General features: G+C 43.1%; 1 protein-coding gene across 2 annotated transcripts in view; it reads left to right on the forward strand.

The window, feature by feature from the left end:
* Positions 1-17623, forward strand: part of UNC13D (unc-13 homolog D) — a 162921-nt gene extending 145298 nt beyond the window's left edge. For both annotated transcript variants that reach the window (XM_082271700.1, XM_082271701.1), the window contains exons 29-33: positions 4033-4116; positions 9212-9332; positions 11227-11350; positions 14528-14721; positions 17407-17623. In XM_082271700.1, coding sequence (XP_082127826.1) covers positions 4033-4116; positions 9212-9332; positions 11227-11350; positions 14528-14721; positions 17407-17516 — 633 coding nt within the window. In that variant the 3' untranslated portion in view covers positions 17517-17623. The remainder of the gene's footprint in view (positions 1-4032; positions 4117-9211; positions 9333-11226; positions 11351-14527; positions 14722-17406) is intronic.
* The last annotated feature ends 5257 nt before the right edge of the window (positions 17624-22880 follow it).

Genomic DNA, 22880 nt, shown 5'->3' on the forward strand with positions numbered 1-22880 from the left:
GTACCAAAAGCGGTAACCCCGGGCCACACTCGGGATTACCCCAGAATCTTACTCACCTTCCCTGCGATCCCCCGCCGTCCTCCCCAGCGTCCTCCCCCGCCATCCTCCAACAATCCTCCCGCTGTCCTCTCACTCGGCAGATGCCGGCACCTGTCTTCCGGTTCCCTTCCCTGCGAGCGTTGCGACACAGGGGGGTGGAACCAGCGGCAAATTCAAAAGTGTAAATACACCAAATGACATGATAGAAAGCTGTGATCCTAACGAATTACACTGTATCATGCCATTTCATCACAGGATTTCACCTGGTGACTTTTCCAGTGCCCTGCCTGTGCTTTTCCAGTGCTTTGTGCCTGGAAAATAGAGAACGACCATGGCGTCCAAAAAGCATTTTTTTTGGGCAAAAACACTTTTAGAAGAACTGGAAAACAGCGACAGCAAAACTGAGTTACTAGAAGAATTGAGCGATAGCGATTTGTGGGATAATTCGTCATCAGGTACGGAAAGTGACGACCGCGACGATTCTGATGTCTCTTTCTGTGGAATTTGGGAAGTATATCAAATGACTCTTCAGAATTTCCAACGGAGCTATGTGCCAGAAAGAGACCTCAGAATCCTCGCTGTCGTCACTTTCCGTACCTGATGATGAATTTTCCCACTAATCACTATCGCTCAGTTCTTCAAGTAACTCTGTTTAACTGTCGCTGTTTTCCAGTTTGTCTAAAAGCGCTTTTGTGTCGTTTTCTATTTTCCAGGCACAAAGAATTGCAAAAGCACAGGCAGGGCACTGGAAAGCTATTTAAACACAGTGGGGACAAAAAACAAAGTATATACAGCTAAAATACAAAAACTTGACCAATACACTCATAAAAATGCAGCCATAATGGGTATGTCTATAAATACAATGCATAAGTGGTAAACAACCAAATATACACCAAAAAATAAAGAAAAATAAATAAATAACAATAAAAAATAAATAAATATTTATATTTTGTTGTAAACACAGCTGACCGTTCTTCTCTCTGAAATGATCACAGAGCTCCTGTGACCCTCCTATGTAGGATCACAGGTCTCTGTGGTCATTTCACAAGTCCCTCCCCCCACAGTTAGTAAACACTCCCCTAGGCTCACACTTAACCCTTTGATCACCCCTAGGTTAACTCCTTCCCTGCCAGTGTCATTATTACAGTAACAGTGCATATTTTTAGCACTGATTACTGTAGAAATGTCACTGGTCTCCCCAAAAGTGTCAAAAATGTCAGGGGTCCGATCTGTCTGACGCAATGTCGCAGTCCCGCTAAAAATAGCAGATCGCTGCCATTACTAGTAAAAAAATAAATAAAAATGACATAAATCTTTCCCCTAGTTTGTAGACGCGATAACTTTTGTGCAAACCAATCAAAATACGCTTATTGCGATTTTTTTTCTTACCAAACATATGTAGCAGAAAACAAATTGGCCTAAAAGGATGAAAAAATTAGATTTTTCTATTTTTTCTTTCATTGAGAATGTTATGTAGCAGAATGTGAAAAATATTGTTTTTTTTTCCAGAATTGTGACTCTTTTTTTGTTTATAGTGCAAAAAAATAAAAAATCGCAGAGGTGATCAAATACCACCAAAAGAGAGTTCTATTTGTGGGGAAAAAAGGGACATCAATTTTATTTGGGTACATCATCACACGACCGCGCAATTTTCAATTAAAGTAACGCAGCACCGAATCGCAAAAAATGGCCTGGTCATTAAGGGGGCAAATCCTTCCAGTCCAGAAGTGATTAAACCAATGTCAGTCTTGCTGCCTGTGACCTTTTGGAGAGTTTTTCTCCAAAGGCCCCCTTTCACACTGGCTTTCCGGTCAGGTCCGCCTGTCAGTTTTTCAGGCGGACCCGATCGGATGCTCCATGCACCCCTATGGGGCAGCGGATGTCAGTGGAGACATCTCCGCTGACACCCGCCGCTATCTGATCCGATCCTGTCCGTGAAATCCAGATGGATGTTTTCCATCCGTGTGGAGGATAGGATTGGATGAGAACGGACAGGCGGTCTGTTTTCATCCGATCTCCCATAGAGGACAGCGGGGATCTGACAGCTCTGTCTCTACAAAGTAGGCGGAGACGGAGCTGTCATCCGCCTGCTCAGCGGGGATCAATGGATCGAAAACCACTGAGCAAAACGGAGTCAGCCAGGCAGAAATCCCCTATTTACTCTTCAGGAAACAAAGTTATCATTGTGGCAGGAAGTGAGAGGAATACAGACAGGAAAATAAAAGCTAACAGAGGTTCTATCCCTTTCCCGCTCTGCTAACTATTTCTAGAGATTCCCTGTTAGAAAAGTTTAACCTAACTTCCTGCCCCAGTGACAGATTTGTCACTGAAATAAAAAGTTTGACTGGAGGCACATTTAAACTTCTGTTGTCCTATCTCAGCGCAGGTATGAAATACTGGCTATGGGCTCCATCGAACTGTTCTTACTTAACCACTTAAGCACCGGAAGGTTTTACCACCTTAATGACCAGGCCATTTTTGCAATTCGGCACTGCGTTACTTTAACTGACAATGGCGCAGTCGTGCGACTCTGTACCCAAATACAATTGATATCCTTTTTTTCCCACAAATAGAGCTTTCTTTTGGTGGTATTTGATCACCTCTGCGATTTCAATTTTTTGCGCTATAAACAAAAAAAGAGCGACAATTCTGCAAAAAAAAAACAATATTTTTTACTTTCTGCTATATAGCATTCCCAATAAAAAAAAAAATTACAAAATCAGTTTTTTTCATCATTGTAGGCCAAAATGTTTTCTGCTACATATTTTTGGTAAAAAAAGAATCCCAATAAGTGTATTTTGATTGGTTTGCGCAAAAGTTATCGCGTCTAAAAACTAGGGGATAGATTTATGTCATTTTTATTCGTTTAATTTTTTTTTTTTACTAGTAATGGCGGTGATCTGAGATTGTGGCGGACAGATCGGACACCTAATAGACACTTTTGACACTTTTGGGGGGACCAGTGACATTACTACAGTAATCAGTGCTAAAAATATGCACTGTTACTGTACTAATGACACTGGCAGGGAAGGGGTTAACACCAGGGGCGATTAAAGGCTTAAATATGTGCCTAGGGGATGCTTTCTAACTGTGTGGGGCATGAACTCACTGGATGAACACAGAGACCTGTGTTACTAAATAGGAGGAACACAGGATCCATGTGTTAATCACTGACAGAACAGCGGGTCTTGCGTGTTTACATCGCCAGATTGCCATTCTGCCTCCATGGGGAGCAATCGCGGGTGCGTCCGCCAGACCTGCTGATTGGCTCCCCCTCTAGCCAATCGCCGCGTGTGCGCGCCACCGGCGGCATACACATGCCCACACTAAATGCTACACAAAACGACGTACATGTATGTCATTTTACAGTTGCATTCATTTCTGTCTTTTATATTTGCATTGAGTTCAGCTTTAATTGCACTGTGAGAGGTAATGATTCTAGAAGCAAATAATATTGAGTCCTGTCCTCTACTACTTCCTTAACTTGGAGGTAATCAGGGTGTCTCCTGAGCTATTTCCCCAGCATTGAAAAGTTCAGGGTCAGGGCTTCTACTGGTCACTGAATGCTGGTAGCACCCCAAGGTTGGTGGGAACATCCAAAACTTCTCCTGGGAAGATCTCACATCTGTGTAGTCCAAGACATATAAAAAGCCCCCATAGAATTCCTCTACTTCCACATTGAAGCTTTTCATGCCACTGCTCTTTTGGGTAGGTAATGGCTAGCAAGAATTATTGCCTGTCAATCCAGAAATAACCAATGATGGTCATAGGAACTTTCTTTAATTGTCAGTTGGTCACCATCCAAATGACTTAAAGCAGGTCTTCACCCTTAGGAAAGACTTCCATTCTATCCACCTCTCCTTCCCTTTGCTCCTGAGAAGGTTCACTTCAACTACAAGGACTGCTCTTATGATTGTGGCTAAACTGACCATTTGGCTAACATTTCAATAGCATAAGCAACATAATTTGTTCTATTTGTATACCTTTTCACAGACCTTGGAACAGGACCTTGATCTTTGTTCGTGCAATACTCGAAAACTAATGGAAAGGTTTTACCAGCGGAAGATCCACCAGCAGGTAATACACCAACAACATCATCTAAGTATTCATAATTGTATTATAAGAGTTACATAAGTAATATACAGTGTCAGGGGCATTTTGTGAATACGATGGGCCTGTGTGAAAGATCATAGACCAGGCCCTATTCCTTAAGACTCTACACTACACATACCAACTGGGCGCTCAGCAGCATCCAGTGTGCATGCGACCAGAGGCCGCAACCCTGGAAGCCAAGCCATCTGTGTCCAGGCTTGATCAGAGAAGCTGATTGCATGTAGTCACTTGTGTAGGCAGTTATATGTGATCAGCATGGACTATTGATTGGCACCCAATGAACACCTGTAAGCACCCAATGAGTCTCTAAGACCTTAGAGCTTTGAGCCCCTTTCAGACAGGTCAGAACCTGTCAAGCGGATCTGCCTGTCCAGCAGGGATTCACTCTACTGATCCCCGCTGAGCAGGTAGATGACAGGTCCGCTATGCAGAGCGGACACAGACACAGCCCGCTGTTCTCTATGGGGCGATCAGATGGAAATGGGCTGGCTGTCTGTTTCCATCTGACTATCATCTGATCAGCCAGCTGGATGGCAAATGTATCCCCATCCATCTGTTTTTAGCAGACCGGATCGGATGCCAGCGGGTGTCAGTGGACACATGTCCGCTAACATCCACCGTTCCATAGAGAACAATGGATGGTCCAATTGGGTCCACCTGAAAAACAGACAGGCAAACATCAGTACACTGATGTGAAAGGGGCCTTAAACTACATACTAAGTAATTACCTGGTTTTAAAAATACCCTTTATGACTCCTGATATAAAACTGTCATCTCACATCTGTAAGCACCTTGACAGTTCAACAGGTTGGATATAAATACCTTTAGGGTATGTTTGCCCTACGTATATGTGGTGACCTGCGGTTTCTGCACAAGAAAAAGGCTGATCACCGCCAGAGCACATAACAAAAATTAGTTATGTGCCCCATTCACACCACAATGCTGGTGAGATATACAGAGCATCCCAAAAGTATTTACAGCGCTTCACTTTTTCCACATTTTATGTTACAGCCTTATTCCAAAATGGAATAAATTAATTATTTTCCTCAACATTCTACAAACAATCCCCCATAATGACAACGTGAAAGAAGTTTGTTTTTAACCTTTGCAAATGTATTAAAAATAAAAAAACAAATAAATCACATGTACATAAGTATTCACAGCGTTTGCCATGACACTCAAAACTGAGCTCAGGTACATCCGGTTTCCCATAATCCTTGAGATGTTTCTACAACTTGATTGGAGTCCACCTGAGGTAAATTCAGACATTGGGCATGATTTGGAAAGGCACACACCTGTCTATATAAGATCCCACAGTTAACAGTGCATTACAGAGCACAAATCAAGCCATGAAGTCCAAGGAATTGTTTGAAGACCTCCAAGGCAGGATTGTATCGAGGCACAGATCTGGGGAAGGGTACAGAAAAATGTCTGCAGCATTGAAGGTCCCAATGAGCACAGTGGCCTCTATTGTCGGTAAATGGAAGAAGTTTGGAACCACCAGGCACCTAAAGGACTCTCAGACCATGAGAAACTAAATAAATACATTCTGACAAAGTCTGATAAAACAACGATTTAAATTTTTGGCATGAATGGTAAGCATCATGTCTGGAGGAAACCAGGCCCCGCTCATCACCTGGCCAATACCATCCCTACAGTGAAGCATGGTGGTGGGAGCATCATGCTGTAGGGATGCTTTGAAGCGGCAAGAACTGAGAGACTAGTCAGGATCGAAGGAAAGATGAATGCAGCAATGTACAGACACATCCTTGATGAAAACCTACTCCAGAGCTCACTGGACCTCAGACTGGGGCGAAGGTTCATCTACCAACAGGACAATGACCCAAACACACAAAGGAGTGGCTAAAGGACAACTCTGTGAACATCCTTGAGTGCCACAGCCAGAGCCCAGACTTGAATCCGGTTGAACATCTCTTGAGAGATCTGAAAATGGCTGTGCATTGAAGCTCCCCATCCAACCAGTTGGAGCTTGAGAGGTCCTGCGAAGAAGAATGGGAGAAACTGCCCAAAAATTGGTGTGCCAAGCTTGTAGCATCATACTCAAAAAGACTTTAGGCTGTAATTAGTGCCAAAAGGTGCTTCAACAAAGGCTGTGAATACTTATGTACCTGTTTTTTTCAAATTTTATTTTTAGTGAATATGCAAAGATCTCAAACAAACTTCCTGTCATTATGGGGTATTGTTTGTAGAATTTTGAGGAAAATAATGAATTGAATCCATTTTGGAATAAGGCTGTAACATAACAAAATGTGGAAAAAGTGAAGCGCTGTGAATACTTTTTTTTAAATCCAATAGTCTGTTGACGGGGGCCATTCCCATAATCTAAAATAAAGTGCTACAGTGCATTCATTGCGACATACAGTATGTGTCACTTAGCCTACAAAATGTAATCACCATACTGTGATGCCACTCTCAAATTATGTGAATCACATCACCTAAGTGCTCTAGTGCATAAATTACAATACTTGAGTACGTAAACTAGAAAGTGCATACTCTATATTCCAGTGACATTATTCAGTCATACCAGCTCATCAATAAATGTCCAGTCAGAGAATATTTAGCTTTTTCCCCCAAGGGGTTATGACATTCAGCTTTTCTTTCTCATAACATGGTCACCAATACCATAAAATCAGAGGAGAGAAAAACTCTAATAGTGTAAAACCTTTTATTACATAAGTGTGATAAAAGTGTTATAAATGTCATCATTAGTTAATGCGCTCATATTATGCTGTGCATTCCGCCCTGCACCCAGGTTTAAATGCTATAGGTTATTGCCGGCTGCCTTCACTATAACACAATGCAAGCGTGGTCCATGCCCGATATCTCAACGCTTCCAGGTGTCTCCTTTACAGGGTATTGTAATTTATGCATTAGAGCACTTTATTTTAGGTGATGTGATTTACATAATTTGAGAGTGACATCACAGTATGTTGATTACATTTTGTAGGCTAATTGAATCATGTGTTGCAATTCATGCACTGTACACTTTTAGTTTATGGGAATCAAGGTAATAAGCACTGTATATTGAGAAACTGGTGGCAAAAATAGGCCTAAAATATGTCTATCTGCTTAATTATTGTGGAGAAATGCACTTATGCCACTTTCCTGTGCCATTTTAATTGTAGCACTGCCCCCTTGAGGACTGCTGGATATTACACTTTCGGGTCCCCCTGGGTTACCGTTAGCAACACTGGCATTCACAATTTAACACTTTACTTCTTGGCTCAGTCAATGATCAGTCCAGGGGTTTGCAGTTGTTTTTGGTGTTTTATTTTAAGTAGGGATGGGAGAAGGAAATAGTGGGATACTCCAGATTAACTATGCACAAAGTTGGGAGGACATCTATCTGTTGATACAGCCAGGGTGTTTATCCACCTATCCACTTAGGTGGATTTGAGGTTAAGTCTCTATCCAGATGACTTGATGAACTAAATTCTCTTCAGAACACTCTCCTAGTACCCTCTTTCTTGACCACTGACACCCGTCCTCTGACTATCCTTCTCTGGGGTGGCCCCCCACAGGCCAGGCTTCTTGACACAATCCCCTGTACTCACTATACTGTTTTTTTAGGGTCTCCAGTGTCTCCCCCTCAGTCAGTGTTCCTGGACCTCTGGGTACAGCTCCGTTCCTCTGGCCCTCAGGACAACCTCCTGATGCCATGTGCCACTGCTACAGAGGAGGAGTCAGCCACCACCCTCCCTCTGGGACTCTGCCCGCTCTCCAGCCAAAGACCCCACAGCACATGTGCTCCTGGCTTTTATACAGTATCCCAGAATGCACCGAGATATCCTGTCTCTACCAATCACCAGGACTGTATCAAAGCCTATGTATCCATTGGTCAGGTTTCCTCCCACTGTCCAACATGCCTCCCTATTGGACCAACACTCCTCTAGGCTCAATGAATCACACACTGAGCAGACCTCACTCACAGATCCTGCTCTCTTGCTGTACAGAAAACAATATAGATTTGCCTGCTGCTCCTCTGATAGGCAGACAGAGCCAAAAACTATACTCTCTCACTAGCACCTACCTAGGAGGGTGCTACATAATGGTCACAATGTTTGTCTCCTTTCTATGTATATTAGTGATGGAAAAAAAACATCCAGTTTAACATGTCTCCAGTCCAGTTTCCACACACATCACTAATTTACTAACAGACATATCTGTCTGGATATCACACAACTTCCTCAAACTCAACCTGTCCAAAACTGAGCTAATAATATTTCTTCCCCCATGTGCCCCTTCCCCTGACTTCTCTGTCAAGAGCAATGGCACAACCATCAACCCATCCCTGCATGCCAGGGTGCTAGGTGTTATCCTGGACTATGAACTCTCCTTTCGGCCCCATATCCAATCACTTTCCAAAGCTTATCACCTCAACTTCTACAACATCTCTAAAATATGTCCCTACTTAACCAATTTCACCAAAAAGCTCCTGATTCACTCCCTGTTTATCTCTCGTCTCAACTACTGCAACTCCCTTCTAATTGGCTTACCCTTAAACAGGTTATCCCCTACTCAGTCCATCATGAATGCTGGTGCCAGACTCATCAAACTTACAAATCGCTCACCAGCTGCTACCTCTCTCTGCCAATCCCTTGGCTGCCACTCACCCATCAAATTGAATTCAAAATACTAACAACAACTTAAAAAGCCATCCACAACTCGGCCCCCAGCTACATCACTAACCTAGTCTTAAAATACCAACCAAATTGTCCTGTTCATTCCTCCCAAGACCTTATGTTCTCTAGCTCTGGCTTCAGCTGCCCACATCCGAGATGGCAGCGCTGGAGAAGAAATTTTCAAGGTAAGTATTTCTTCTAAAAGGTAAGTGCGACCCGGGACAGTACAGAGGCTATCCATTGTGGAATGTACTAGCCCTGACTGTCCCAGTGGTATTTTTATTGAAAAAAAATTTAGAGGCCGGGACTCCGCTTTAAGTATAGCATTTGTAGTCAAGGTGGCCAGAGTAAAAGTTATTTAGATCAGAATTAATTGTAGTTCGATGGTAATGCTCATTGACTTTTTAAACCTGCAGCATGGAGCCTCCTCAGAGAAGTATGGTGCAGTCACAGTAAAGGCCAGCTACCGTCAATCAGAGCAAAAACTACGAGTGGAGATTCTAAATGCAGTGAACTTACTTCCTCTGGATTCAGATGGTAAGATTTTTTTTTTATTTTGGGGTAGATTACTTATCAAATAATTACTTTAAATATCTATTAAACTCTTGAGCACCATTTCTAAGTGGAAACGAGACATGATTTAGAAATGATTCAATAGCCTTTATGGCTGGGTTCACACTTATGTAAATTCGATGAAGGATTCCCCGCATCCAATTCGCATGACAGGTGTGTAATCAGCTCTCAATGGAGCTAGTTCACACACCTCCAGGACAGCCACAGTTGGCAGTGGAAAAAGAGCCCTGTGTGTCTAATGCCTCGTTTCCACTGAGCGAATCGGTTCGGGTCAGTTCGGTACGGTACGCTATTTTGAGTGTTTCCATTATGAAAGTGGCCCATACAACTGAACCAAACTGCACCATTCCTGGTCCTCCTTCAGATGTACGGCCATAGGAAATGGTACGGTATGGTTAGGGTGGAGCTACTGGCGTAACACGATAAATTCCACTGATTGGTGGACAGGAAAACATCAATGCTCACGTCAAACAAAAGCACAAAACAAACACCACGTTTGGTGTGAACCCTGCATGGCCCCTGGCGGTCCCACTTGCAGTGGAAACGCTCACCTGAATAGGCCAGACCATTCTAACCCTTCCAAACTGTACCAACCCGAACCGTTCCGCTCAGTGGAAATGAGGCATAAGGCTCAGTTTCAGGTCTGAATTCAGGCAAAAATTCAGACCTGATTCGCACCTGAAACAGAAAACAGGGACGCACCGGACCCGTGTTGTGACCCGTGGCTGCAGCTAGTGTGAACCTGACCAATAAGTACAATGTGACTGGTTATTGCCAGATCTCAAAGCAAAGTCCAAGAATCTGGTTTTGAGGTTTTCTACCATAGTTTTTTTAGAAATTAAGGTTTAGTGGGCCTACATTTGCAGCTTATTACCTACTAAAAAAACATATGTATACTTGTTTGAAGTATCCTTTTGAGAAACTATCTCTGAGATGTCATTGATTGACATTGTCATGTCAATGATTGATCAACTTTTCAAGATGAAGGCGATGAATGTAAATATCACAGGCCAGTTTACCCCATATTTTTTAGCCCTCCCCAGTTCGGAGCTCTCCCCCAAACCTGCCTTTCCAGTTAACAGTTGGCCTTTCTCCCTCAAATCCTCTCTCCTCCACCTTGAGAGGAGACAGGGGCTGTTACCAAAGGGCGGATACAACTTACTTTTGTACAGGCTGCCTGCACAGGCTTCAGATGAGCTGCTGCAAGGACACTAGAGTGGCTGTGCACAACCCCCAGTCCCTCTCTCCTTTGCTTTTATAGGGATAGTGCAGGACAGGGAGGGCTATGTGTACATCGCCAAGAAAAGGGAGGGCTGCGTGTACATTGCTGGGAGAGTTTCACACTGCTGGGAAAGCAGCCTGTCACCAACCTGTCCCATGTACAAACAGAAGGCTTGTGCATGTGGAAGTGACAGCAGTGAGCAGTAGGCAAGGGGCTAGAGCCAGAGGTGGCAGAACTCCGTTCCGGCACTCTCTGGCTGAAAAAAAGCCACTTTTAGTTTTCTTTTAAGTTTATATGTTTTATATATATATATATTTGCGGTCATATACTTTCTTTATTTTGCAAATAAACATTTAATACATGACAAGCTTCTTAGAGCGCTATCAGTTGTATTAAGAATTAGCTTATTTCAGCAAAGCGAAAAGCAGTTTGGCTAATGATAATAAAAGACGACTAAAGCGCCATCTAGTGTCTGGACAGAAGACTATATTTACTTAACTAAAAAAAATTGGTTTTTTTTTGTTTTGTTTTTTTTGTCCTGACAATTATAAATATTAAAGGAAACCAATATCTTTAGATAGCAGTATTTTTAAAAGAAATGCACTCATCTCATTGGTCACCTTTGTGTTTGTGCAGGGAGCAGCGACCCCTTTGTACAGCTGACGCTGGAGCCTAAGCACATTTTTCCAGCGGTGGAGCCACGCTGCACACAGATCATGAAGAATGAGCTGAACCCTCTGTATGATGAGACATTTGATTTGTGAGTTTTTCTAACACATTTTGCAAGCAAAATTTTATCATTTTGAAATTGTATAATGTTTTATAATGAATCCTGACCAAATAAATATCCATGTGACTATTAAAGTGGTTGTAAACATCAGGCATGAAATATGAACAAAGTATATCCCTCTATAGTGTGTACTTGTCTCAATTAAGAGCACTTTTGTCTACTGCTTTGTTCCTCTGCTATCAGCATGAGTCACTTCTGATAGGTTTTCCTAACACCAAGGGAAAAATGAGGAACCTCCAGCTGATTCACAGGGGGTGTGTCCCTTCCCTGCAATAAGCTCTCAGAGCTCTCCTCACTGAGCTTTGCAGAGTGTAACTTCAGCTCTCCGTCCTGGTTCACATTTCTGCGATGCGGGAACGCTGCTAATTTACAACGTGTTCCCGCATCGCATCCGCACCCCTGGCAGTTCACACTGCCATATGCAATACGCTGTGGGTGTCAATTAAGAGTTAACGACACCCCCAGATCAGATTGCATATCGCAGTGCGATCTAAAAGTTCGCACAAAATCGGATTGCATTAGTGTGAACCACCATGCGATCCGATTCTGCTGCGGACCAAAAAAAGGGTCCTGTGCGTGTTGGGTGCGATTGCGGTGCAAATTCAGCCATACAAACTGTATGGCTGAATTTGCACCGCACAGAGATCGCATGTAATTTTAGGAGCAGTGCGCTCCGAATTACATGCGATCTCTGTGATCGCACAAATGTGAACCGGCACTTCACCCCCATTTTTCTGAACTCTCAGACAAGCTTTAAATTTAGCACTTTGAACGGATGTAGAAAAGAAAGGGCTGCAGATAGGTAACTTATGTAGGAGGATATGTTTCATCTCTAGGTATCGCCTGAGGCCATTCACTTCACTGGGTATTTGTAAGGCCCAAATAACACTTGTGCAACTTGTCATGCGACTTTAGACCCCAAAGTTACATGACAAGTCGCACCCCATGTATAGACTTAAATGAAACCCTCAAAAGTTGCATGAAAGTCGCATCTGCATTATATACATGCAACTTGTGTGCAGCTTGTGAAAAGAATGCCGATAATGAAAAAGCGTGGCCCTTCCCCCCAATCCATACCAGGCTCTTCAGGCCAAAATTTAATTTAAAATAAAACAACTTGAGGTCCCCCCAAAATTCATACCAGACCCTTATCCGAGCACGCAGCCCAGCAGGTCCAGAAAGAGGGGGGAGTACCTCTACTCATTCCCCAAAAAAAGAGTGTAGTGTAAAAAATGACAGTAAGCAGTTTTTGATAATTCCTTTATTTTAAAAAAAAAAAATGCCCCCCAGGGTAGATTCACTGCTGACCCAAAAAAAAAAGGCTCTTGCCATATGCCAGCTCCGCCATCTTACAGCTTTTTACACTTTTTTGGTGAATGATAGGGATACTATGTACCCCATACTTAATCACATAGGGGAGGGCAGAATCTGGGGGCCCAGATTCCAATAAGCCCCCACCCACACAACCCCCCCATAACCACCGGCCATGATTGTGGGGAAGAGGCCCTTGTCAGGTGCTTGTCCCCCCCCCCCCCCCCCCTTCATGACCTGCTGGGCTGCATGCTCGGATATAAGGGTCTACCATGGATTTTGGGGGGAGAATGCCATTTTTAAAAATAATTTGGCGTGGGGTTCCCCTTAAAATCCATATCAGACCCGAAGGGGGGGACCCCATGCTGTTTTTAAATTTTGTTTTTAATTGCCGGTACTCTTTTGTTTACATTCAGCTGTCAATGGGGAAACCCACTGACAGCTGATGACTCATTGGTTGTTAAGGATGCCACGGTCGACTTCCCAGCCCGCTCCTTAACAACCAGCTATTCTGCACACGGAATTAGAATCAATCAATTTTCGACCGATGTAAATTTGAATAGTTCTGAAAATATAGAATTCATAAGGAAATAAAGAAACCAAATGAAACCAAAGGACTTTTTGGGTTATGCACATGTCTAGCGACTTTGTAGAACACACACTATCACATAGGTCAAAGTCGCATCAAGTTGCACAGTAAAGTCGCAATGGAAATCGAACAATTTTTAACCACTTAAGTCCTGGAAGATTTTACCTCCTTCCTGACCAGGGCCTATTTTGCGATTCGGCACTGCGTGACTTTAACGGACAATTGCGCGGTCCTGCGACGCTGTACCTAAACGAATTTGATGTCCTTTTTTTTCGCACAAACAGAGCTTTCTTTTGGTGGTATTTGATCATCTGTGCGATTTTTTGATCATGCGCTATAAACAAAAAAAGAGCGTCAATTTTGCAAAAATAACAATATTTTTCACATTTTTTTATATGAAATTCCCCCAAAAAAAAGTAAAAATCTACATTTTTTAACATTTTTGGCCAATTTGTTTTATGCTACATATGTTTGGTAAAAAAAAGTCGCAAAAAGCGTATTTTGATTGGTTTGCGCAAAAGTTATCGTGTTTACTAACAAAAGGAAATATTTTTGTCATTTTTGTTGTTTTTTTTTAACGAGTAATGGCGGCGATTTTTTTTTTGCGCGACTGCGACATTGCGGCGGACAGGTCGGACTCTTGACTGACATTTTTGACACTTTTGGGGTTACCAGTGACATTACTGCAGTAATCAGTGCTATACATATGCACTGTTACTGTAAAAATGACACTGGCAGTGAAGGAGTTAACTGTATTGGAGAGGGAGGGGTTAAGTGTGTCCTAGGGGCGTGTTTCTAACTGTGATTGGCTGTGGCTACTAGTGTAAGAACAGAGATCAACGGTCCTACATAGTAGAATCGTCTGATCTCCATTCTTATACAGGGAAGAATGACAGGCGGCTTTGTGTACATCAGCCGCCTGCCTTTCTTCCAGTGTAACGGACGATCGCGAGTGCCGGCGGACATCGGGTCCGTGACAGCGCGGGGGGGGGGGTCCGTGACCGCGTGGGACCACGCCTCCGGCGGCGCTTGCTCCCTAGAGCCTCACAGGCTAGCGACGTAGTACTACGTCGCTTTGCCTGTGAGGGGCTGACCGCTGCACTAAATAGTTGTGCGGCGTTCGGCAAGCGGTTAAGTGACACAAGTGTGAATAGACACTCATGGTTTACAACCACTTAAGTATCAACCTTAAAAATAGACAATACAATAGTCAAGTGTATAAGCAGATGTCTTTTACTTTTTCTTAGCCTGGTGACCCCGGAGCAATGTGAGGTTCCTGGAGCCTGCGTCCTGCTTACGGTGTTTGACCATGACACCCTTCTTTCCAATGAACTGGAGGGTGAAGCTTTTCTGGATCTTGCAGATGTGCCAGGATTAAAAGATGACACGTTGACCAACATCCCACAGAAGCGGCTGCCCCTAAGCCATCCAAAACACAATGGTTTGTACTCCATTTCATGGCATCGCTGGTTTGTTTTTTTGGTTATAATGTGTGTGTGTGATCAATGTTATCCTGTAACCCTGGGAAATATGTTTTTCTATTAGGTGAATAGTAATATCACAGAATCAGTGGTGGTGAAATTTTCTGTTTGGTCTGCTTTTCTGTCCATGACCCCATTGGGGAGATTTCCCTCACTTTCTGTGATTGTGACACAAGGGCAAGAAATTAATGTAGTGGTTAGGACAGGAAGAACAGACAGCAATGAAAATATTGAAAGCAATTCTTACCCTTTCCTGCTCTAACAATTTTCTCCAATAAAGAGTGGACACAGATAGCAATTAAAGCTAGATGTCAGTTTTTTTACATACATGCCCCGTTCAGTTTTTATCTGTATTTACACAGTGGACAGGAGCGGACCTGTAATGGCTCTATGGGTGGCCGGATGTAAACAGACTTGTGTCCATTTACATCAGGCTACCTCTGATCCATCACACGTAGGTCACGTTTTTTTCCGAACCTAGATGGACTTGGAGGTAGGCGGCTGTAAACAGAAACAAATCCATTTATATCAGCCTGCCTGTAGACCCACATAGAGTTGCTGATCTGGTCCATCTGAACAAACAAACAGATCATGGGCATGCGCACAGGGTGTGCCAGGTGTGCCAGGGCACACCCTTATTACTCCATGCACATTAGCATTATTGTTCTGTATGGTGGCAAGAAGGTGGGAAAGATCTCCCTCTTACTAGCCATCTTACTCTGCCATAAGAGAAGTGTTTACATACTTATCTGTCACTGTGCTGGCAGGGAGATCAATGTGTCAAGGTCACATATATGTAATAACAATAAAATATACAAATATTGCACTAGGACAAAGAACAAAATATTTTGTTACCTAGACGGGCAGAGATTCTTCCTCCATTATCACCTGCCACCCTCCTTCTACCTAAATACCCCTAGTGACCATCCTGTTACCTGTGCACCTACCAATTGTGGGGAAATTGGCTCCACAGGTAATGGTGGCCCGGGTGCTGTTTAGGTCACTCCTCCTTTCCCCTCTTAGTGCAGATCCTAAGGATGCTCCAGGCCAGAACCAACTGGGAACCCTGTGGGAACCTGAGAGGCTCATCCTGCAGGATCTGCTCAATATTACCCTCAGGGAGATCCAAGATATCAGCAAACCAATCCAACTCTAGCTGGCCACCATGGGAGTGAAACAGCTTGTTCACATAAGAGGTGACTGCTTTGAATGTTTGTAAACATGCTGTGATGACCACAGTTAGGCCCCTTTCACACGGGGCAAATCCATTTGGACAGACTCCCTTGATCCCGGTTGAGCAGGCAGATGACAGGTCTGTCTCCGCTCACTGTGCAGAGATCTCCCTTATGGGGAGATTGGATGAAAACAGTCATCCGACCCACTGGATGGATGGCGAATGTATCAGCATCCATCTGTTTTCAGCGGATCTTGTCGGATAAGATGCCAGGCCCGTGACAGCGGACACATGTTCGCTGACACCCACCTCCCCATAGAGAAAAACGGACATGCGGACCCAATCCGTCCAATCGTGTGAAAGGGGCCTTAGACTCGGTTCACACTGGCGCTCCTTGGGATCCAACTTGTGAGACCCCAAGTCATGTGACATGTGAAATTCCATGTTCGTCAATGAGCCCTGTCTTAATTAGCACTACTGAAGTTGCTCCAGCTTCAGAAAACTTTCCTGTACTAATTCAAGGCCACTTCTATCCTACTTCTATTCTATACTTCTATCAAAGTAGTACTTATTTTGCCAGGAAGTCGCCTGGCAAAGTCGCACCGTAAGTCGCGCGACTTTCAGGTCATGACAGTGTGAACGGAGCCTGAGTGAATTAGCTGTGGCCTTTCAGCTCAGAAAATGCACTTGCTCATTGCAATGTGTAACCAATCAGACATTCTGGAACTGCAGCCAATCAGGAAAGGTTTTACCCTGTCACATGACAGTAACAGAACTTCCCAGTTGGCTGCAGTATCAAGATGTCTGACTGGCTACACTTTGAATTAGTAAATTCTCCGAACTGCAGGGCCATAGCTTTTTCACTCACTGCTGCTACTGCATTTATTCAGGAATGACCTGGAAACTGCATCACAATTCTGGCATTGTCGGTTCATTTCTGGAAAGCTCACTGGTATGTACGTGTGTAGAGTAGTTTTGACTAATGATCGCCACAAAGGCTAGAAAATGCTGCTTTCTGTCTTACACTGCAGTGATCTGTGTTGGCAGAGCTGAGTAAAACACACTCCCCTTGACATAGAGAAGGGGAGGGTATTTCAGGTCTGGTACACTGGGTCTGCCTATTAGATTGCATAGTCGTATTTGGACCCTCTGCACAACTGCTTCTATCTAGAGATAAGACTATAAAAATGGGGGTTGTTAGCACAAAGTCTATCTGACTGCATATCTATTTCTGTGACTTTAAATGGACTTTAATAAACCCTTAAACAGTCTCTTGCTTGGACAAAACAAACTTATTTGTTATGAACAGACTGGAGACATCAGTGCCGGACAACAAGCCAAACAAAATTAAACATATCCATTAATGTCATTAGATAACCCTGCAGGACATAGGCACACGTCACAATGACAGGACTGCTAGTCCTTCCTGTTTTGCAGACTTTGATAATTAGCAGTGTGCCTCTCATTTCAGGGGATCGAATCCTGCAGCTCTTGGAATGTCGTCGTTCTGAAAAGGAAGCCGTCCTGTTTGTCAAACTTCGCAAGCAGAGAGCTCGTCAGTCAAGGGAAAGTGAACGATGACCTTGGCACAGGGGAGGCCGTGTGGAACAATCTGTCATTTACTGCGCAAAAGGCCCTTCTCTAAACACTTGGTGTACATTTGCAAACATTCTACATAGACTAAAGAGGAACTCAGGAAAGGTGTTAAAGATCTTATATAAAAAAGGGAAAGAGTGACATGTACAATAAAACGTAATATATCAGCCTTCACACCCAGCACCACTAAAATCCATGAAAACAACTAAAAGCAGCTACTATAAACGTGTTAAAAAAATCATCATAAAATGTAATAAGAAATGTAGTCCATAAAAACAGTCCACAATTGATCACCACATTAATAGCGCTATAAATTCTGCATATACAATATTATGTATCAGTCCACCGTGTAATTTAAAGTGACTTCATTGGGGATAAAAGAATGTGTGCTACTTCCACCACACCTTGTGCTTGTCTTCTCCCCTTTAGCATGCAAACTCACCAGAAGGTGATGTATAAGGGCTTTGGATATGACCACAAATCTTTCTCCTCCAACTCCAGCCTCAGGAATTGCTTCTATCTGTTTAAGAGCAAGAACAAACCCTGTATTCCTGATAATCTTCTACCTGAGATCCAGAATGGATTCCTCCAATAGTTAGAATAACTGGCCTTCTCCTCCGATCCTCAATGCCTTTAAGCTCTGTTGCCCACATGATTTAGCGTGCCCCAGCAAGTTTTGCTTACAGCAGGATTGGTAGCTCCAAGAGAAACGGTAAAGTGATGTCTAGGTTGCTAACTTCCACCTCTAGTATAGGCTTATCAGGCGGGTGTCCTGGTCACTGTGAAAGAGCGTTGGAGTCACAGTCCAGAAGGTGGTGTTGGTCTGGGAAGGCTGAAGCTGGTTTGCGTAATCCTGAGAAAGGTTCGGAAGTCAGGGCAGGAAGAAGGCAAGCGTAATCCAGTAAATATTCTAAAGCTGAGGCAGGTAGCAGGCATGCAAAATCCAGTACACAATCAAAAGTCAGACTGGGGGCAATTTGAAAGAGTAACCCAAGTTCAAGGCAGAGGGCAGCAACAAGGGAATCCAAGACAGGTTTCCCTTGGAGCTACTAATCCTGCTGTAAGCAGAACTTGCTGGGACATGCTAAATCATGGAAGCAACAGGGCTTAAAGGCATTGAGGATTGGAGGAGAAGGCCAGTTATCCTAACTATTGGGGGAATCCCTTCTGGATCTCAGGTGGATGGTTATCAGGAATACAGGGTTTGTTCTTGCTCTCAAACAGATAGAAGCAATTCCTGAAGCTGGAGTTGGAGGAGAAAGATTTGTGGTCATATCCAAACCCCTTATACATCACCTTCTGGTGAGTTTGCATGCTAAAGGGGAGAAGACAAGCACAAGGTGTGGTGGAAGTAGCACACATTCTTTTATCCCCAATGAAGTCACTTTAAATTACATGGTGGACTGATACATAATATATTATATGCAGAATTCATAGCCCTACTAATGTGGTGATCAATTGTGGACTTTTTTTATGGACTACATTTCTTACTACATATTATGATAAGGTGTTAAAGATGTAGCTGAAAAGCGTATGTCTTTACCTTTTTTACAGCCAAAATATCAGTAATTCTGTACAGTTAGTCTTGCAATTCCACACATGGAATAGACAAAATTGAAGACTCAGTCCAATGACAGGCCGCAGGCAGGTGAATAGCCGGAAACTGGTGTGCCTGGGGCCTACCAGAGGATGTAAGGAGGGTCTACGACATGGCAGATTGTTAGTAAAAATTACTGTGACTGGGCCTGGTTAAAGTGGTATTGTTTCACAGCTATAGCTTAGTCTATATACAAAAGTAGAATTCGACTGAGGGTAAATATTTTCTGATCAAAAAGGTTTTCATTCAGTTGCAGAAAATCTGACTCAACCCGCACTCCACTGTTACTATATATATTTATATATATATCTATTTCACAAAATGAAAGAGATTGTTTCCATATTGCATAAGACCGTCAAAGACCGTTCATATAAACCAAAATCGCTCTCAGAGACTGCTAACGTGGAAAAAAAAAATCCTGACAGAAACTGCTTAAATTGAAAAAAATTCTGTCAGATGGCTCACATGGGACAAAATCACTTCCAATGTTGTATTCTGCCATACGAGAATTTTCGTAAGTTGAGTAACCTCTTCACTTTTAATATGAGACTATCAACAAAAAATGGATGATTATTTGTCTGATAATCTGATCGTGTGTACCAGGCTTCAGAGACTACTTGTGTAAACCAAAACCTCTCAGAGGCTTTTCATTTGAAAAAATTTTTTGGCAGATATAGCTTACATGGTACAAAATCCTGTCAGAGACTGCTTACATGGAACAAAAAATTCTGTCAGATTGCTCACGTAGAAAACAATTCTGGCAGATAGCTCACATCGGACAATATCCTGTCAGAGAATGCTCGTATAAACCAAAACCACTCTCAAAGACTGCTCGTATTAAAAAAAATCCTGTCAGGAACTTCTTACATTGGAAAAAATTTGGTCACATGGAACAAAATCCTGTCCGAGAATGCTCATATAAACCAAAACTACTCTCAGAAACTGCTTGCATGGAATAAAATCCTGTCAGAGACCACTCCAATAAACCAAAACCTTTCTCAGAGACTGCTCACACGGAATTGTGTTTAGTACGGAAAATGTTTAGAAGAGAGAACAATGAATACTAAAGACCCATACACACGGTAAGAATATCGGAAGAAAAATTTAGTACGACGAACGATTGGCCGATTATCTGATCACTAGTATAGTGCTTTTGACAGCCGATTCAGACTTTTCAGGCGACAAAGCCTGAAGCATGCTATAAAATTTGCATTGTACATGAACATAATATCCAATTTTCATTTAATTAGTATAGTTTTCTTCCGAAAAAAAATTTGTAAGAGCAAGACTACACATGCTTGAAAACGAAAGAATACATTACAAAACAATTCAACACATTACATCACTTCCGAAGTTGTGTTCTGCTGTACAAGAATTTTCTTATGTTGAGCAACCTCTTCACTTTTAATATAAACCTAGCCTGCAACAAAAAACGGACAATTATTCGTCCGATAATCTGATTGTGTGTACCATGCTTCAAAGACCACTCGTGTAAGCCAAAACCTCTCTCAGAAACTGCTTGCATGGAAAAAGTCCAATTAGAGACCACTCACATGGAACAAAATCCAGTCAGAGACCCCTCTTAACCGCTTGCCGACCGCCGCAAGTAGATTTACTGCGGCGGTCAGCCCCTGCCAGGCAGAGTGACGTTAATTAACGTCACTAGCCTGGGAGGGTCTGGGGAGCGAGCGCGCGCCCGTGGAGGCGCGCTCCCGCGCGGTCACGGACCCCCCCGCGCGTGTGACCAGCGGACCCGATGTCCGCCGGTCACTCGGCGATCGTCGGGGGAGAGGGAGAATGTCAGGCAGCTTGTGTAAACAAGCCACCTGTCATTCTCCTCGCTGTAAAGACACTGATCACACGGATCTACTATGTAGATCCGTTGATCAGTGTCCTTACAGCTCAAGCCACAGCCAATCACAGTAGAAAGCACGCCCCTAGGGACACACACAGCCCCTCCCTCCCAAATAAAGTTAACCCCTTCACTACCAGTGTATTTTTACAGTAACAGTGCATATGTATAGCACTGATTACTGTAGAAATGTCACTGGTAACCCCAAAAGTGTCAAAAATGTCAGTCAAGGGTCCGATCTGTCCGCCACAATGTCGCAGTACCGCAAACAAAATCGCAGATCGCCGCCATTACGCGTTAAAAAAAAAAACAACAAAAATGACAAAAATCTTTCCCTTTGTTAGTAAACGCGATAACTTTTGCGCAAACCAATAAAAATACGCTTTTTGCGATTTTTTTTACCAAACATAGGTAGGATAAAACAAATTGGCCGAAAATGTTAAAAAATTTTGATTTTTACATTTTTTTTTGGGGAATTTCATATAAAAAAATGTGAAAAATATTGCTATTTTTGCAAAATTGTCGCTCTTTTTTTGTTTATAGCGCGTGATCAAAAAATCGCACAGGTGATCAAATACCACCAAAAGAAAGCTCTGTGGGAAAAAAAGGACGCCAAATTCGTTTAGGTACAGCGTCGCACGACCGTGCAATTGTCCGTTAAAGTCACGCAGTGCCGAATCGCAAAATACCCCCTGGTCTTTAAGCAGGAAAATCCTCTGGGGCTTAAGTGGTTAAACCAAAACCACCTTCAGAGACTGCTCGCATGAACAAAAATCCTGTCAGAGACTGCTTTTATAAACCAAAACCACTCTCAGAGACTGCTCGCAAGGACCAAAATTCTGTCAGAGACCACACGTGTAAGCCAAAACCTCTCTCAGAAACTGCTTGCATGGAAAAAGTCCAGTTAGAGACCACTCACATGGAACAAAATCCTGTCAAAGACCATTAGTGTAAGCCAAAACCTCTCTCAGAAACTGCTTGCATTGACCAAAATCCTGTCAGAAATCATTCTTGTAAGCAAAAACCTCCCTCAGAAGCTGCTTACATGAAAAAAGTCCAGACAGAGACCACTCGCATGGAACAAATTCCAGTCAGACTGCTCACATGGAACAAAATCCTGTCAGGAGACTTCTCACAATAGCCAAAGCCACTCTCAGAAACCGCTCACATAGAACAAAATCCTGTCAGAGACTGCACACATGTTCACCATTGTTGTCTACTGACAGAAAATGTTCAGTGGACAGAACAATAAAAGGATAGCTCACCTTTACAAAAAAAGTAAGGGATGTTTGTAGAATAAAACAGCCCTGACTAAATATGAATAATACCCTTGCTATTGGTTTAGGCCATTTACATATCTAATGAAATCTGGCTGGAATACCCCCAGTACTCCCAAGAAATTGCTAAGTGAGGCCTAGTCGTCATTGCTCACTTCCACGATCACAGGAGTGAACTCTTTCGCTTATTCTAAAGCCCCGTACACACGCGTCGAAAATTGGCGGGGAATTTTCATTCGACGACCGATCTGCCGATTTTCGGCTTGTTAGTATGATGCTTCCGACAACCGACTCCGACTTTTTCGGCCGAAAAAAATCTGGTGTGCAGACTATAAAATTTTTGTTGGTGCAGTCAGTACAGATTTCGGACAGGGAAAAATCTGATGAGCAAGTCTGGGCATGCTCAGTGAAGAAAAAACACAAAGAAAACAAACCAACACATGACATCACTTCTGAAGTAGAATTTTGTTGGCCGAGAAAATTCGTGTGCAGTCTAGGCACATTCCAACCAACAAAACACAACTTGGACAAAAGTCGGACGATCGGTCGGCCGATAATCGTTGCGTGTGTACGGGCTTAACTCCCTCACATACTCTTTCTCTCCCCTGATGCAGTGTTGAGAG

The sequence above is a fragment of the Pelophylax lessonae genome (genome assembly GCF_965119305.1).
Source record: "Pelophylax lessonae genome assembly, chromosome: 11".
Taxonomy (NCBI): Eukaryota; Metazoa; Chordata; class Amphibia; order Anura; family Ranidae; genus Pelophylax; species Pelophylax lessonae.